The sequence below is a fragment of the Bos javanicus genome, chromosome 1 (assembly GCF_032452875.1).
Source record: "Bos javanicus breed banteng chromosome 1, ARS-OSU_banteng_1.0, whole genome shotgun sequence".
In the NCBI taxonomy this organism is placed as follows: domain Eukaryota; kingdom Metazoa; phylum Chordata; class Mammalia; order Artiodactyla; family Bovidae; genus Bos; species Bos javanicus.
The window spans coordinates 152,306,005-152,321,489 of NC_083868.1; the positions used below are offsets into that span (position 1 = coordinate 152,306,005).

General features: G+C 48.3%; 1 protein-coding gene across 1 annotated transcript; it reads left to right on the forward strand.

Moving 5' to 3' along the window:
- Positions 1–77: 77 nt before the first annotated feature.
- EAF1 (ELL associated factor 1) lies at positions 78–15,261 on the forward strand. The gene is made up of 6 exons (XM_061424931.1): positions 78–450; positions 2,386–2,480; positions 4,406–4,542; positions 7,443–7,630; positions 9,240–9,464; positions 11,942–15,261. Exons 1-6 carry the CDS (start codon positions 78–80, stop codon positions 11,986–11,988), a joined length of 1,065 nt encoding a protein of 354 aa, XP_061280915.1. The 3' UTR covers positions 11,989–15,261.
- The last annotated feature ends 224 nt before the right edge of the window (positions 15,262–15,485 follow it).

Sequence of the window (15,485 nt, forward strand, 5' to 3'; positions counted from 1 at the left end):
TCGACTGGTCAACACCCACCCCCGCCCCGCGGAGAGACCTCGAATCCGGATTCTCCCCGCGGAGAGGACCTTCGGCCATGGCACCGCCCCCGCTACTTCCGCTGGGGGCCCGGAAGTCCCTCCTCGGCGCCGGAAGTTCCGCCGTCAGGTCTCCTCAGAGTCGTCCCCCGCCCAGACGCGTTGGCCCGAGCTCGTTTCCGGCCTGCGCGGGTGGGCGCCGGCTCGGCTCCCCGCGCGCCCCCGAGCGCTGTCCCGGGAGCGCGGCTCCCCCGGACGCCGGCGCCGGCGGCTCGGGCCGGGGCCGCGCCAGGAGGGCTCCCGGGCGGGCGCGAGGCCCTTGCGGGGCCATGAACGGGACGGCCAACCCGCTGCTGGACCGCGAGGAGCACTGCCTGCGGCTCGGGGAGAGCTTCGAGAAGCGGCCGCGGGCCTCCTTCCACACCATCCGCTGTGAGTCCGCCCCTCGGCCGCCCTCGGCCCCGCAGAAGGCCAGGGGGCCTTGCCGGCGTTCCCTCCCTCGGGGGACCTCGGGTTTTTCCTTTGGTTTTTTCCAGACCTTTCCCTCAGCTCCCAGGTTTTCTCCGCCTTGCGCTACCAAATGCTTCTTCCGAAGGTCATTGGACCCTCTTGCGCCCTGAACCTCCACGTCCCCTTGTTACTACCGAAAGGCTGCGACCCCACATCAGTTTCCAGCTTTTTTGTATTCCAGCCTCTCCTCACCCCCACCGCCCCACACACAACCCGATCCCCGCGCTTCAGGAGCTCTTCTCGTTTCCTCGGGGTTGGCATCCTCCACCTTTCCCTCTTATTACCGAAGGGCTGCGACCCCGCATCAGTTTCCAGCTTCTTTGTATTCCAGCCTGCCCCCCTCCCCCTCGATACACACCCCGATCCCCACTGGGGATCTCCACGCTTCAGGAGCTCTTCTCGTTTTCCTTGGGGTTGGCCTCCACTCCCTCCTGTTCCATTCCTTTCCTGTCTTCTTTCCTTTTTTTTCCTTGCCCGCTTTGGTTCTGGCCTCCCCGGCGCCCGGCTGCAGCCCCAGAATCCGCAGCTCTGCACCTCATCCGTCTTCTTTTCCTCCATATATCTGTGCCAGCTTCTCTCGTGCTTTGATGTCTTTTTGAGGTCACCAGTCTACCCCTGACTTTTCCTCCAGATCCAGTCCCTTGTGGGTGGAAAGTAAAATTAGGATTGGAGAGCCAGGAATAAGTTATAGCTCGATCTATGTTTGGAAGCAAAAGCCAGCAGGCATAAGGAATGTGCAAATAGTCATTATGTTGGACCTCTTTTTTTCTCCATGATTACAGACTCTGTTGAGGGAGGGCCTTTCCACTGTGTATCCTGGGTGAAGAATTGGCCGCCAGAGCATCCCACTATGATTCACAGACTCCTGGTTTCGCGTCCTGGTAGCCCCAGTACTGGTTAAGACTTGTTTTTGTCCGAGGAGTTCTTAGATGTGACTCAACACCTTGAAACAGGGCGTAGTAGATAATGAACTTCTGTTTTCCTGTGGTCACTTGCCAGGCCATTACTCTGCTTCCTGCTGACAGCAGATCAGCCCTCTGAGGGGCTGGGTTTTGGGAATGTGATAAGAGCAGCATCATTTCCTGAGCAGTTTACTAAGTTGGTGTTGTAGCAGAATGAAGGACAACGTGCAGTTTAAATAAGACACTTTACTGAAGTACCTGGCCTGCAGTTTGAGGCAGGTTTGTGTTAAAAGGGAGTAAGGTGGCTGTTCACGCTGTGCCTTAACTGCAGTTCAGAAACATGGGCAGGATTAACCTTTGGAAATACAGTTCAACCTTCTGCTCCAGATAGCTATAGGAATATTCTTATTAAAGCTATGGAACTGGAGTGTGGCAAATCCTCACTTTGACAGTTCTTACCAAAATGCTGTGACCTTTCATGTTTCATACTGTGTTTTATAATCACAGGGTTTTAAAAACATACTCTGTCGCTTTTCATCCTTAAAATAACCCTAATAAAACACCTCATTGTGGGGTAATAAGGCATGAATTTTCATCTGTCACTTACGGGAAGGGAGTATCTTTGCTTAATGAAAAGTTATATAGATTCTAGCCTTTTTCCTTCAAAATTATCCAGTGGGGATAAGAGGGAAAGTATATGGAGGCACAGATGAGACAGTGTTGTCCCGGAACTGGTACTGAAGCTGGGCGGCGGGGCGCAGGGCTCGTTGTGTTACTCCCTGTGCTGCTGTGCATGGGAAGCTTTCCACAGTGAGATGACATTTTAAGAAACTCTAAGTGGTTTGTATTTTCTTTTATCTGAATTACAACAAATTTCCATTCTTACATGCGAATGCCGTGCAAGCACTTAATACAAGTAACCTGGTGGATGAATGCTTTTTTTCTTTCCCTTTAGATGACTTTAAGCCGGCGTCTATAGATACTTCCTGTGAAGGAGAGCTTCAGGTCGGCAAAGGAGATGAAGTCACAATTACGCTGCCACATATCCCTGTAGGTGTTATTACATCGTTGTATTTTAATGTGGAATCACAGTGAATCCTCATATTCTGTTATTGCAATTTGATTTCCTCCTTTTTAAAAACTTCTGGATTTCTGAAGTGCCAACATAAGGAGAAAAGGAGCTATGGGGGTCAGATGGGATGGAATTCATGCTTCCCAGGCTCCTGAGTAAAAAAAATTCTTTGTCGTTTTTCCCAAACTCCCTTTCCCCATTTGTTCCTAAGAAGGCAAGGTGGGACCTGGCTCCTCCTTTAGACATATGTAGCCTCCCCCAGCAGCTGCAGAGAAAGAGGCCCAAGTGCCCTATGAGTATAAAACAGCAATAGCTTAGGGGCGTGGAGAGGCAGGGGCAGCATCAGCGTGGTTTGTGAATCTGGCAGGGGGTGATGTTAAGGCTGGCAGTTTCAGGCAGGGCCTAGGTTCAGAGCCACAGATTAAAAGCTGAGTGGAGAACCCTCGCAGAGAGACACTGCTAAAGTCTTACCAAGGCACCACTCTGATCGCAAGGATCAGACAGAATAGTCTTAATGAACACGTGCATGTCCCAGGCCTGTCCTGGAACATGATTAGTTCTTGGTAACCGGTGAGAGAATGAAAAGGCTCTAGACAGAGAGCCTGGGAAGCTTTGTGCTGCCAAAAAACTGTCTGCCAGTTCAAACTGCTGTCTCATTAGTTGTTGCCTTTGGCAGGTTGCATCATCTCCCTTTGGACCTTACTTTCCCAAATGTAAAATAAAGAGGTTAGATAAATGATCCCTAACGTCCCTTCCAGCTCTTAATTTTTACTGTATGAACCAGGAGTCAAGGAGCCAACCAATTTCTGATTCCATCCAGGGGATTAAACGATACATTTGGCAAATGTTAACATCCACCCACTGTGGTGCTGGCTCATTACTAGGTACTGAGAATATATTCTTGAAGAAAACAAGCGTGTTTCTTGTCCTTAGGGAGTTTAAATAACTGTAGGAAAACATTGCACTTACTTTAGAAAATCTAGGGAGACTTACCTGAGGAAGTGACCTTTGAGCAGATTTGAAGGTTGAATAACTGAAAGGGAGGGAGGGGTTAGGATGTTGCAGACAGAATCCTTGTTAAATCCCTGCAGGACAGAACTTGTGGTTCTCAGAGAGGACTGGTGCCTTCTTCTCTGGAACCAGCAGAGCCCGGGGTGAAAGGAGCCGGTGCAGTGGAGGGGCCAGGTGGCTGGTTTACAGGTTTTCTTCTTGGGCCTTAAGCACTGGGCAGTCATGGAAGGCCTTAGGCAGGTTAGTGGCTTGAGGTACTTGAACCAGCCAGAACAGTGAGCCTGGAGAAGGTGTGTGGTTACTTAGCATGAAGGGGAAGCCCGGACTCTCCTATTACAAGGAAATGCAGAGATCACTCACTAGCTTTACTGCTCATAGTGAGAGCTCTACTCAGTGTCAGACAGGAATGCGTCACTTCTGTTTCTCAGTTCACACTTTACTGTTATTTGTAACATTTCCCAAATCTCTGGAAAATGTACAGTAACTTAAAAATTCAATATTTATTTCTTGATTACTTAGAGATAGTTGCACAGTTATAGATTCTTGCTATATTATTTCCTCTTTAACTCCTGGCTTCCCAAGCAAAAATAAAATGCAAATCAGCTTATTCTGTTTCTTTAAAAAAAAAAAAAAATTTATTTATTTGACTGCGCTGAGTCTTAGTTGCAGCATGTGGGATCTAGTTCCCTGACCAGGAACCAAACCCAGGCCCCCTGCCTTGCAAGCACAGAGTCTTAGCCACTGGACCACCAAGGAAATCCCCTTTCTATTCCTGTTTGGGTAGTTCTGATAAAAGATTTGATGAGATAAAGCCAGCTCTAAATTCAGTCTTGATATTCATAACTGGGGTATTTGGTTTGATTGTCTGAATTGTTCTTTTGTGGTTGAAAAGGGATCCACACCACCGATGACTGTGTTCAAGGGGAACAAGCGGCCTTACCAGAAGGACTGTGTGCTGATCATCAATCACGACACTGGAGAGTATGTGCTGGAAAAGCTCAGCAGCAGCATCCAGGTCAAGAAGACGCGGTATGTGAACAAGCAGATAAAGGTTGCTATGCCGTTTCTGTAGACTTACTTGTCTATTCAGTTATTTTATAAGAGTATGCCCATCTGGGAACTTAGCATCCTGTTGGCAGGCTCAGCAGCTCCCACCTGTGTCTTCTCAGACAAGTCAATAAAATATCTTTTCCTCAAAGGCAATGAAAATAAATAATGTTTTTAAGACCTGAAACGTAGAAGTCACTGGGGAGAAAGGTGTGCTTTATGATTAAGTCAATCTTATTAATCTCATGGGAAATAGATGGGGAAACAGTGGAAACAGTGTCAGACTTTATTTTTTGGGCTCCAAAATCACTGCAAATGGTGACTGCAGCCATGAAATTAAAAGATGCTTACTCCTTGGAAGGAAAGTTATGACCAACCTAGATAGCATATTCAAAAGCAGAGACATTAGTTTGCCAACAAAGGTCCATCTAGTCAAGGCTATGGTTTTTCCTATGGTCATGTATGGATGTGAGAGTTGGACTGTGAAGAAGGCTGAGCGCCAAAGAATTGATGCTTTTGAGCTGTGGTGTTGGAGAAGACTCTTGAGAGTCCCTTGGACTGCAAGGAGATCCAACCAGTCCATTCTGAAGGAGATCAGCCCTGGGATTTCTTTGGAAGGAATGATGCTAAAGCTGAAACTGCAGTACTTTGGCCACCTCGTGTAAAGAGTTGACTCATTGGAAAAGACTCTGATGCTGGGAGGGATTGGGGGCAGGAGGAGAAGGGGATGACAGGATGAGATGGCTGGATGGCATCACTGACTCGATGGACGTGCGTTTGAGTGAACCCCAGGAGTTGGTGATGGATAGGGAGGCCTGACGTGCTGCGATTCATGGGGTCGCAAAGAGTCGGACACGACTGAGCAACTGAACTGACTGACGTGGCTGTTGATACAGTACCACCAAAGGGATAAGATTTAAGTTTATAGACTTAAAATTATGAAAGAATAATTGAGTAATATATATTCTTTTTTAGAGTGACAACGTTAAATTTTTACAGGATACATTTGAGATTATTATAATATCAAAGCTTTATCTAATTTCTTTTGAATAGTGAGCTCTCTTTTAATTTTTAATTTGACAGGCATTACATGTGTCAAATGAGGCCAATTAGATTTTCTTTTAAAGTCAAATTTTATTCTATAAGTAGAAGTAACCCAGTGGTTCTATTATTGTGATACAGTAATTATTGTAATAGAGTAAATTTTAAAGAGAGTGTTACAGTCCGATGTTTTTCTGTGTATGCTTCCTCAAGCTGTTTTTCTTTACTCATTCCACAAAAAGAAAAGGTACCCAGCATTTATTGAGGTCTTACCACAGGCCCGGCACTGTGCTCGATGTTTTACGTGCATTGTTCAACCTTTACAAGTAACTTTTGGAAGGGTGGTGTTATCCTTCCGCACACAGATGAAGAGACAGGGTCAGTGCGCTGGTGACTGCCTCAGGGCCGAGGGGAGTTCTGCCGGGCGGACGCCATGGAGCCCTCTCCTGCTGCTCAGTGTGTGTCGGTAGATTACTTTCTCCAGCCAGGGGCTGTGGTTAGCCTTCCAGAAGCTGTTGGTTGTTGGGGTTTCTGTTACTACTCAGTGTCATCTGGGCACCAGCAGTGTTTTATCACTTAAAGAAAGAAAGAAAGAAAGAAAGTGAAGTTGCTCAGTCGTGTCCGACTCTTTGCGACCCCGTAGACTGTAGCCTACCAGGCTCCTCCGTCCATGGGATTTTCCAGGCAAGAGTACTGGAGTGGGGTGCCATTTCCTTCTCCAGAGGATCTTCCCGACCCAGGGATTGAACCCAGGTCTCCTGCATTGTAGCCAGATGCTTTACCATCTGAGCCACCAGGGAAGCCATTGATGACTAATTTGTTTTGAATAGTGAGCTCTCTTTTAATTTTTAATTTGACAGGCATTACATGTGTCATATGAGGAAAATTAGATTTTATTTTAAAGTTAAATTTTATTCTATAAGTAGAAGTAACCCAGTGGTTCTATTATTTATCACTTAAGTGTTTGTTAAAAGTATGAGATTTCAGGACCTATTAAGTCACAGTCTGCATTTTAATAGAGATTCCCCAAAGTTTGAAAAATGCTGAGCTAGTCCATTTACAAAAGAAATTGTTAATGGATGGTACTTTCTTGGTCTGGGGTGGAATGCTTTGCGTGCTGCCAGCAAGAGTTGGCCTGTAACAAAATGAGCAAGTGGTAAGTAGATAATGGGGAAAAAACTGCAAACAGGCCAGTATTTCCAGAGCTGCTGCTGCTGTCACCTCAGTCGTGTCCGACTCTGTGCGACCCCATAGAGGGCAGCGCACCAGGCTGCCCGGTCCCTGGGATTCTCCAGGCAAGAACACTGGAGTGGGTTGCCATTTCTTTCTCCAGTGCATGAAAGTGAAAAGTGAAAGTGAAGTCGCTCAGTTGTGTCCGACTCTTAGCGGCCCCATGGACTGCAGCCTACCAGGCTCCTCTGTCCATGTGATTTTCCAGGCAAGAGTACTGGAGTGGGGTGCCATTGTCTTCTCCAGAACTAGTTTTCTTTAATAACTCATTTGCCTGTGGTTATAACTTTATAGTGTGCAGAAGTTGAGTAGTTACATTTTCTGTAATTCAGACGGGTTCTCACAATCACAGTATATCCTACCTCAGTGCCCTAGCTGCTGCTCGGTAAAAAACGTGAGCCCCTTGAGGGCAGCGAGTGTTGTGTCCATTCCTCCTTGGTGCACAGTGCAGAGCTGGGACACAGCAGCGTGAGTCGTCTGTGTGCTAAAACCATAGGCACAGTCTTCTGAAGCCTGTGGTTCTGCAGATGGTTCCGGGTACTTGGTAACTGGGGCAGATCTGAGAACCGCTGTTCTTGCCCCTCCAATTCACAGACCATTTCTCATTTCAGAGCTGAGGGGAGCAGTAAAATCCAAGCCCGAATGGAGCAACAGCCCCCTCGACCCCCACAGCCATCCCAGCCGCCGCCACCTCCACCTATGCCGTTCAGAGCGCCAACGAAGCCTCCGGCTGGACCTAAAACCTCTCCCTTAAAAGATAACCCCTCACCTGAACCTCAGCTGGATGACATCAAAAGAGGTAGAGAGCGGTTTCTGGAGCCCCAGTAGCAACTTGGAGGAGGGCATTGAAGTTTGTGTGGAGGTCACAGGGCTGGCAGCACGGGCATCCTCTGCCTCTGTAGCAGTTTATGCAGGGGTCACCATTCCAGAGGTGATGGGTGTGCGGGGGTTACCACTCACCTCGTTTGATAAGGGGGAGTTCAGCGACTTGGGCTGTGGCTGTCTCTGCAGGGGTCTGCTTAGAGGCCCGGGTTTAAACAAGCCTGACTACCATCTGAAGGTCCTTATGGCACACCTTAGGGTTTTGGAAGAAGAGAATTCCCAGGTGCTGGGGATGAAAACCAAGCGTGTCAATGTAAACACAGTGTCTAGGTTAAATTCCTCAGCCAGTGCTTTGTACTGACACAAAGTGTGAAGTAGGAAAGCTCCATAAAGACCAGTGGCCTCGAAGGACTTAGCTGTCTGGTCAGGCTCTCTCTAATGCAAGCCTGAGACAGAGCTCACCGTGGTTTTCTCCCCCACAGTGGATGGTTTTAGTTGTCCAGACTCTTAGGAAGTTATGAAGGTAAGTGTTGTATTTCATGTTTTTGAAGTTTTATGAAATAAAATTAAACCCATAACAGCAGTAAACAGGAAAAGATAAAAAGTTGCCCTTGGGAAATTTGCCTTTTCCACCTTGTGGAAATACTGTCTCTTTGCAAATGAGATCACTCTGTGTGTGGGGCACAGTTGTTAAGCCTCTGGATTTTGTTTTTCCTCCTGGACATCGGAATGCTGACTGTGCAGGTTTTCACTTCAGCTGAATAGGAATTGGGCCATGAGTGGTTGGTTGTTGCCAGTTACGCTTAAAGGAACCATAGTCATTTAAGGTCTTGTGGTGTGTTTGGACAGGGGAATCTAGCGCCTTCCCCGATGTATTCTGTGGTGGATCCTTAATACGTTCACGGACACTGAAGTGGTCGGGTAAAACGTGTTATTTCCCTGCTTTACGTTTAATACAAACGCAGCACCTAAAGGCATGGCTGTTCATCAGATGTGTAAAGAGGACAGGGGAGGAAGAGAAAGACATTCTTTAGCAGCCTTGGCCCCTCCTGTGAGCCTTGTGGGACGTGCAAGGAAAGGACCCCAGAGGCTGTCTGCTCTGGCCCTTTCTTTTTCCAGAGCGTCCTGGAAAATTCATTGCCTTCCACCTGGGTCTCCCAGCTGGTTAGAGGTGGATCCAAAGTAAGTGCTCAGACCTTCTAGTTCCTGGTCAGATATTTCTCAGCCCCTGAGCAAAATATGGCTCTTCTCCTATTTGGTGTTTAATCCTGTCATTCACAATCTTTTTTTTTTTTTCCTTTTTTTTTTTAAACAGATAAGGCCAAACAGATTTAACTTCATTTCTTAAAAGAATCGTTATCTTGAACCAGTGTCCATTTTGGGTACTTTAGGTGAATTAAATGTTTCCATTGTCTCTCCGGAGACATGTTAGGTGTTTTTGTTTGTTGGTTTTGGTCATTTTGTTTGTTTTTAAGGGCTCGAGAGGTAGGAGCTTGTCTTCAGGTATCCGTGGTTGCTCTGGGTTTTGCCTGTGCCCTGTGTGCGGAAAGCTCGACACACTGACCCCGCCCTGTCATCTATTCCAGAACTGAGGGCGGAAGTGGACATCATTGAGCAGATGAGCAGCAGCAGCGGGAGCAGCTCCTCGGACTCGGAGAGCTCGTCAGGGAGCGACGACGACAGCTCCAGCAGTGGCGGCGAGGACAGCGGCCCTGCGTCGCCCCCGCAGCCCTATGGCGGCCGGCCAGCCGTGGCCAACGGGACCGGAGCTGCGCGGCCGCCGGGAAGCACGCAGCTCATGAGCACCCTCAGTAAGTGGGCCTTCCTGCCTACAGCCCGGGCGGAGCTGGGAGGGCTGGCCGGAGCAGTGGCTTCTGTCGTCTTACGCCAGAGTCTATAAACCTGAAGATATTTACGGCATAAGAAAGGGTCCTGCAAAGACAGTTTGAAGCAGAAAGGAGCAAATAAAGTCCCCAAGCAGTAAAAACAGGAAGCACAAAATTAAAAATCTGTTCCTTCTCTTTGCTTTTCTGTATTGGCACAAATTAAGTTTTGTGGATTTTGGGAAGTGCTGATGTGTGAGTTTGAAACCAGCCAACCTTGGGCAGGAGGGAAGAAAGGGACACTGTAGTGTCTGTGGCCTTCTTCACAGCTGGTGGTGGTAAGGCAGAGGGGAACGAGAACAGCCGTCTTCGTCTTGGAGGCGGGGAGATGCAGGTCTGTGCCCTGTCCTCTTGCCAGAGTCCCTGGAGCTGGGTGTCCTCCTGGGCTGACTTCGGGAGGTGTCATAACCCTGCTCCTGTGGGGCAGGCAGAGTCGCTCTCAGCTCCACACTGTAGACGTCTAACAGACCCCTTGTGTGGGGCCGGCCTTGTAGGCCTCTGCCCGCTGGGGCGAGAGCACTCCCCTCCCACCCCAGCACGCACACTCGCGTGTGTGCCGGTCCCTGCTCCCCTACCTGAGTGGGTTCAGCACTGTTGGGATGCCAGTGAAGGCTGTCTTCTGCCATCTCACGATGCAGGCTGAGCTTCTGGATTTCAGGTATACTTGGCACTCTTCCCCATTGGTTCAGGAACTGAGTTTTACACTGGACCTCTGGTATTCATACTGGAGAATGACTGCAGCGCCTGTGACTGTGCAACTCAGCTCTTGTTTTACCCAGTCAGTGCCAAGCTTCCTTTCCTCCCAGAAAGTAAGAGCCAAAAATAGCTCAGTGCATGTTTAAGTGCCTTAAACTCCTTTTTAGTTCTTTATGGCTCTTTATTAGCTCTCCCGGCTCGTAGCTTTTCCAATGGCAAGACCTTAATCTTTGCATACCACATATCCAATAAAGTACTGAAGTTATTTAAACTAGGATCGTCAACCAGAACCAACTTACAAACCCTAAAGTTAAAGTAAGTAGCACAGATCTCCTAAACCCTAATGTAAAAACATACAGAGTGAAGATAGTATTGTTTTCCTAAATGGTAGCATGCATTATATCTTTTCCCCCAAAAAACAAATGGATCAGCTTGAACCTGTGTCAAATAAACTGTTAAGAAATCTCAGAACTGAATCTTCAGCTCCATTATGCTGAGCTGTTCACATGCATGTCACCTTCTTTGTAAGCGATGGTGCTCAGCTCTTCTGATTGGGATTACTTGCTGGTGCTGTGCCCTCCTTCCCACATCTGGGACAGCAGAGGTCACCTTTATTGCTCTCAGACCTCTTTCTGTCATAAAAATTATTGAGGACCCCAAGGAGCTTTTACGTTTATAGCTTGTGTCAGTGTTTACCACGTTAGAAATTAAACCTGGGACATGCTTAAAATACTCAGTAATTCATCTGAAAAAATGACAATCAGCCATATGATAATAAAAGCAACACTTTTATGAAAAATTTTCTAAATAAAAAAATATTTAGTGTGAAGAGTAACATTGCTTTAAAATTTTGCCAATCGCTTTTACAAAGTAGGGAGTTTACATCTGCTTCTGCATTCAGCCTTGCCATCAGTTGTGTGGGTTGAAGTCTGTGAAGAAAATCTGGCGTCACAAAGGTTTATAGTTAGAAAAGGGAGGAGCTCGGGTCAAAGTGTTCCGAAAGGGCCTCGGGGACCCTGGGGTCCTGAGAACACACTGAGAGGACATCAGTGATCAGTGATCCGGAGATCAGTGATCCAGAAATGTAGTTCACTTTTGTTCTATTCCAAGTGGTATCAGCTGAGGTCCTGTGAGTCCTCTTATTCTTTGAGATGGAAAAGCTTTACATTCTTCACTCCTAAACCTAGATGTTGCATGCTGAACAAAATTGAAGGTTTTACAGAACTCAGTAGTTCAGACCTGAGGTGTAAAATAACGTGACTGTTCCGGCCACAGGGGCTGGGTGTGTGTTTATGCTGCATTAGCATATTATTGGCATAAACAGAATTTAGCTGCCTGACCAGGAAACCCAACTGGGTATTATTATTTTTGCTCTTATAAAGAAACTTTATATGAACAATTCCACTAGATAGTCAATTTATGACTAGTTTTTGCTGTTTATTGAGACATGTAAAAACCGTGTAGCCAGTCCCTCCCTGCTCTGCCTCATTACGCAGTATTGCTGTCCTTTGCAGATGCAAAAAGAGCAATTCTTTTAAAACGTTGACGGCACCAGTTTTGTGGCCGAGCCAAATCAGTTTTCCTCCATAATTAAACTGAGCCAGCCTGGTGTTACTGGAGCGTGAGAGCCCAGACAGGCAACCAAAGAACCACGGGGGAGCTGTTTCTAAACTGTGTCCTTTTGGTCTGACTTTGTTTTCTCTTTATAGGAAATGACTTGCAGTTGAGCGAGTCTGGCAGTGACAGTGATGACTAGACCCGGATCTTTTGAAATCAACTTTTTGGTGCACAGATCTGCCTCGAGAACAGGCTGCTTTAGCGTGCAGTCCACGCTGAGAGGAAAATGCGGGGATCGTGACTCTAGGAGGAATTGGAGGCTCTGAAGCACTCAGACGTGCATGTCTTTAACTTAGTGGTGATGGGTGATTTTCTCACGTAATTTTTGAACAATCTCAATGTTTCAAAGTTTTAAGTAGATCTATAGCAGAACTAACAGAATTGTATCTCTATTTGGTTAACACTGTTAATGGAAACTAGACAAATGTGCCCTGGTCTAGGTTCCTCAAAGGCCACTTCTTCTCCTGGCCAGTGCTTCAGTGTCAAACCTCAGCAGCCACCAGCATGACCAAATGGTTTGCCCCAGTGAAAGGAGGGGTGGGGGTGGGGGCAGCCTCAAACCCCAGCACGGACGCATGTTCCAGCCACTTCCAGCTATGGACCTGAGGTGGTGAGGAGGTTCTGCCTGACCCGGCCTGGCAGGCCTGTGTAGAAACGGACTTCAGGAAGGGGTACGAGAGCGTCCGTGGGGGGGCCTGGATTCGTGGCTCAGCCCCACGCCTGCAGATGAGGAAGGGACATGCGTGGCTGGCGTGGGGCCAGCGTCTTGCCCCAGACCAGGCCTTCCCATTTCTGCCCCTGAATCTTACTGGAACCAGAGAGTCTTGTCCATGGGCCTGTGTAAGAGCTGTGTTGTGCATCGGAGCTTTTCCTGGATTCCAAAAGATAGAAGTGCGGGCTCCTACTCTCCAGTTTAGATCCACGCAGTCCCTGAATACATCAGTCCCACGTGAGGGTCGGTGGGAAGGAAAGGAAGCCAGCAGCCATGGTGCTGATGCCCGTGACTTGCTTAAACTGGGGCTTTAAGCTCTGCATGGATCCATAACGACAGGGCTTCTTTCGAAGGCTGCCAGTGGGGACGAGTGGGAGGGCTGAGGTGAGGAGGCCTCTGGGCAGATGGGCCGGCAGCTGCCTTCCAGACTGCGGTCTGGCTGGAAGGCATGCAGTGTGCAATGAGCAGGTGTTGGCAGGGCTCCCCCATTCTTGCTTTTGCACCGCTGTTTGTGCCTGAGTCCCAAGCTGGCTCATTTTTTATACGCAACCAGAAGGAAGTCACGGGATTGCCTTCTGTGGTGTGCCGTTTCCAGATGAATCTGTTATTGGGGGGAAGCGTCTGTACACCATGGATGTGTGATAAGTTGTCCTACAATCAGTGTGTTAGTATGGAGTCGCCCACTTCTGTCACCTGAATGATTATGTCCTGAGAAATATCTGTCGGCTTCGATTCAGCCGTATTGAGAACATGAAGACTGACCTTTCTCCCGCCAGTGACCTCTCCCTCCTTGGCTAGTGGAGGGAAGCAGTCTGGACCCAGGAAGAAGCTAGGTGATTGGTGGCAGGGGCTTTGAGTTGAGCCTCACGAAGTCATCTGTGTCCCCCGCGCGGTGGTCCCAGTAAGCTGGAGTCGGGGCCAGGCAGCCTGCTCACGCCACTCCACCAGCTGCGCTCAGGGTCACTCCAGCACCTGTGCTGGGTCCTCTGCCCATCACGCGGCTTCATGGAGTTCATGGCAGGTAGGAACTTACTTAGAATGAAGTGATTGTTTTTAATTTCTTGGTAATGACAGCTCAGGGAAGCTGAAGGTCGTGGTTGTGTATGTTAGTTACTCACTCACGTCCAACTCTTTGCGACCCCATGGACCGTAACCCTCCAGGCTCCTCTGTCCATAGGATTCTCCAGCAAGAATACTGGAGTGGGTTGCCATTGCCTTCTCCAGGGGATCTTCCTGAGTGAGGGATCGAGCTGGGTCTCCTGCACTTCAGGTGGATGCCTTCCCGCCTGAGCTGCCAGGGAAGCCTGAAGGTGATGGCTGGGAGACGTGAATTGTTTCTGGACGTGGGAATTGTTTCACCGCTCTTCACTTGCTCAGGCTGGGGCGGGCACCAGGAACTTGGACTAAAGATAGATCTATTTAAGCCTCTCTCCCTCCTTTCCTCTCCTCAGAGGCTTGATGCGCGTGGCCAGCCCGGGGTCTGGGCCTGTGCGGGGTCTGTGGGTGCCTCGGCAGTGCCTGCCGGTGGCCTGCCTTGGGGGGTGGGCTCTGCACGCAGCCCCCGCCCCATCCCCGCATGCTGGCCCTGCAGGCCTGTCACAGCTGCTGGCCCAGCCCCGGTTCTGTTCTCCGCACAAGTCTGTGCTGGTTGCCTCTGCATGCCCTCCAGCTTTGCCCGGCAGAGTAAGGAATCCTTTCTTTTTGGAAATGAAGCCTCCAGCCTCACAGACTCCCCCTCACGAGTGCCCTCCTGCCAGCCAAGCTGGACCTGTTCTTCCTGCCTCTGTGCCTTGTCAGCCGCCTGCCCCGGCCCCGCTCACGGGGCTCTGTGGGTGCCACCAGCCCACACGGACCTTCCCCTTGCTCAGGCGCTGGTCGGCGTGGGCCCTGAGCAGGCCCTGTGGTTCTCCTCTTGCCTGGAGCTCGCAGGAGCAGACTGGAGAGGCTTGCGGCCTGGTGTGAAGAGGGCACAGAACCGCGGGGACACTCCCGGCCTCCAGGGACAGCTGGAGACTGTCCGACCGAAGCGTTAAAATGGCCTTTCCCTTGTTCTGTGTTCCATCTGCCACTGGGTGCAGTGAAGCATCTGAGGAGCCGTGGCAAGCAAGCTGCCGTACGGGCGTGGTTCGGGGAAACGTAACAGACTAGAGATGTGTCGTGACACCACTTATTAACTCTTTTATTTCTGTAGCAGAATCATTTTTTTAAAGTGTGGTTTTAATGTGTATGTGTTTCAGTGGTGGGAAAACTTGAAAATTCCAAGATCCTTATTACTTCCCTATTTGAGAGGCTGGTTAAGTAGGGTGTGTGTGGAGGGGTGTGTGCATGTGAAGTATTTATTACACTATTCTGAAAGAGTAATTGTCTCTCATGTGGATATGCATTAGGTGCAGCCACAGCGTATGTTTCCATTTGGTGAGGAAGGTAGGATCCATAAAACTCAGGCCTTAACCAGTAGGTTGGACGAGAAGACCAATTGAAATGTCATGAAATGTCTTTGTTGCTCCTGTTATTTCTGTCTTAAATTCATTGTCTCGTTCTTTAATGATTATTAAAATCTTGTGCCTGAAAGTTTTATTTTGCTTAATTATGAAGTAGACATGCATGTTTATATTTATGCAAAATATTTGCTGTAAAGTTTTTTTCTTTTGGTTTACTCTTTTTAAAAAAAATAAGTAAAAAATGAAGGTCAGCAATATACATTTCTCGAGTTTTCTTTTTTTTTTTTTTACTAGAACTCCATCTAGGAGTCAGTGAAAAATGTAGGGTTCTTTTAAGAATCCTTTGTGCTTAAGGCTAATTATCTAAATTGATTCCCTTTTTAATTTGGTGTTTCTGATCATTAGCATTTACACTTCTGTTTTAAGAGGCCTGAAAATCAGAACCAAAGGATGGCTGTAGCAACCCTCGTGGAGTCTGAGGCT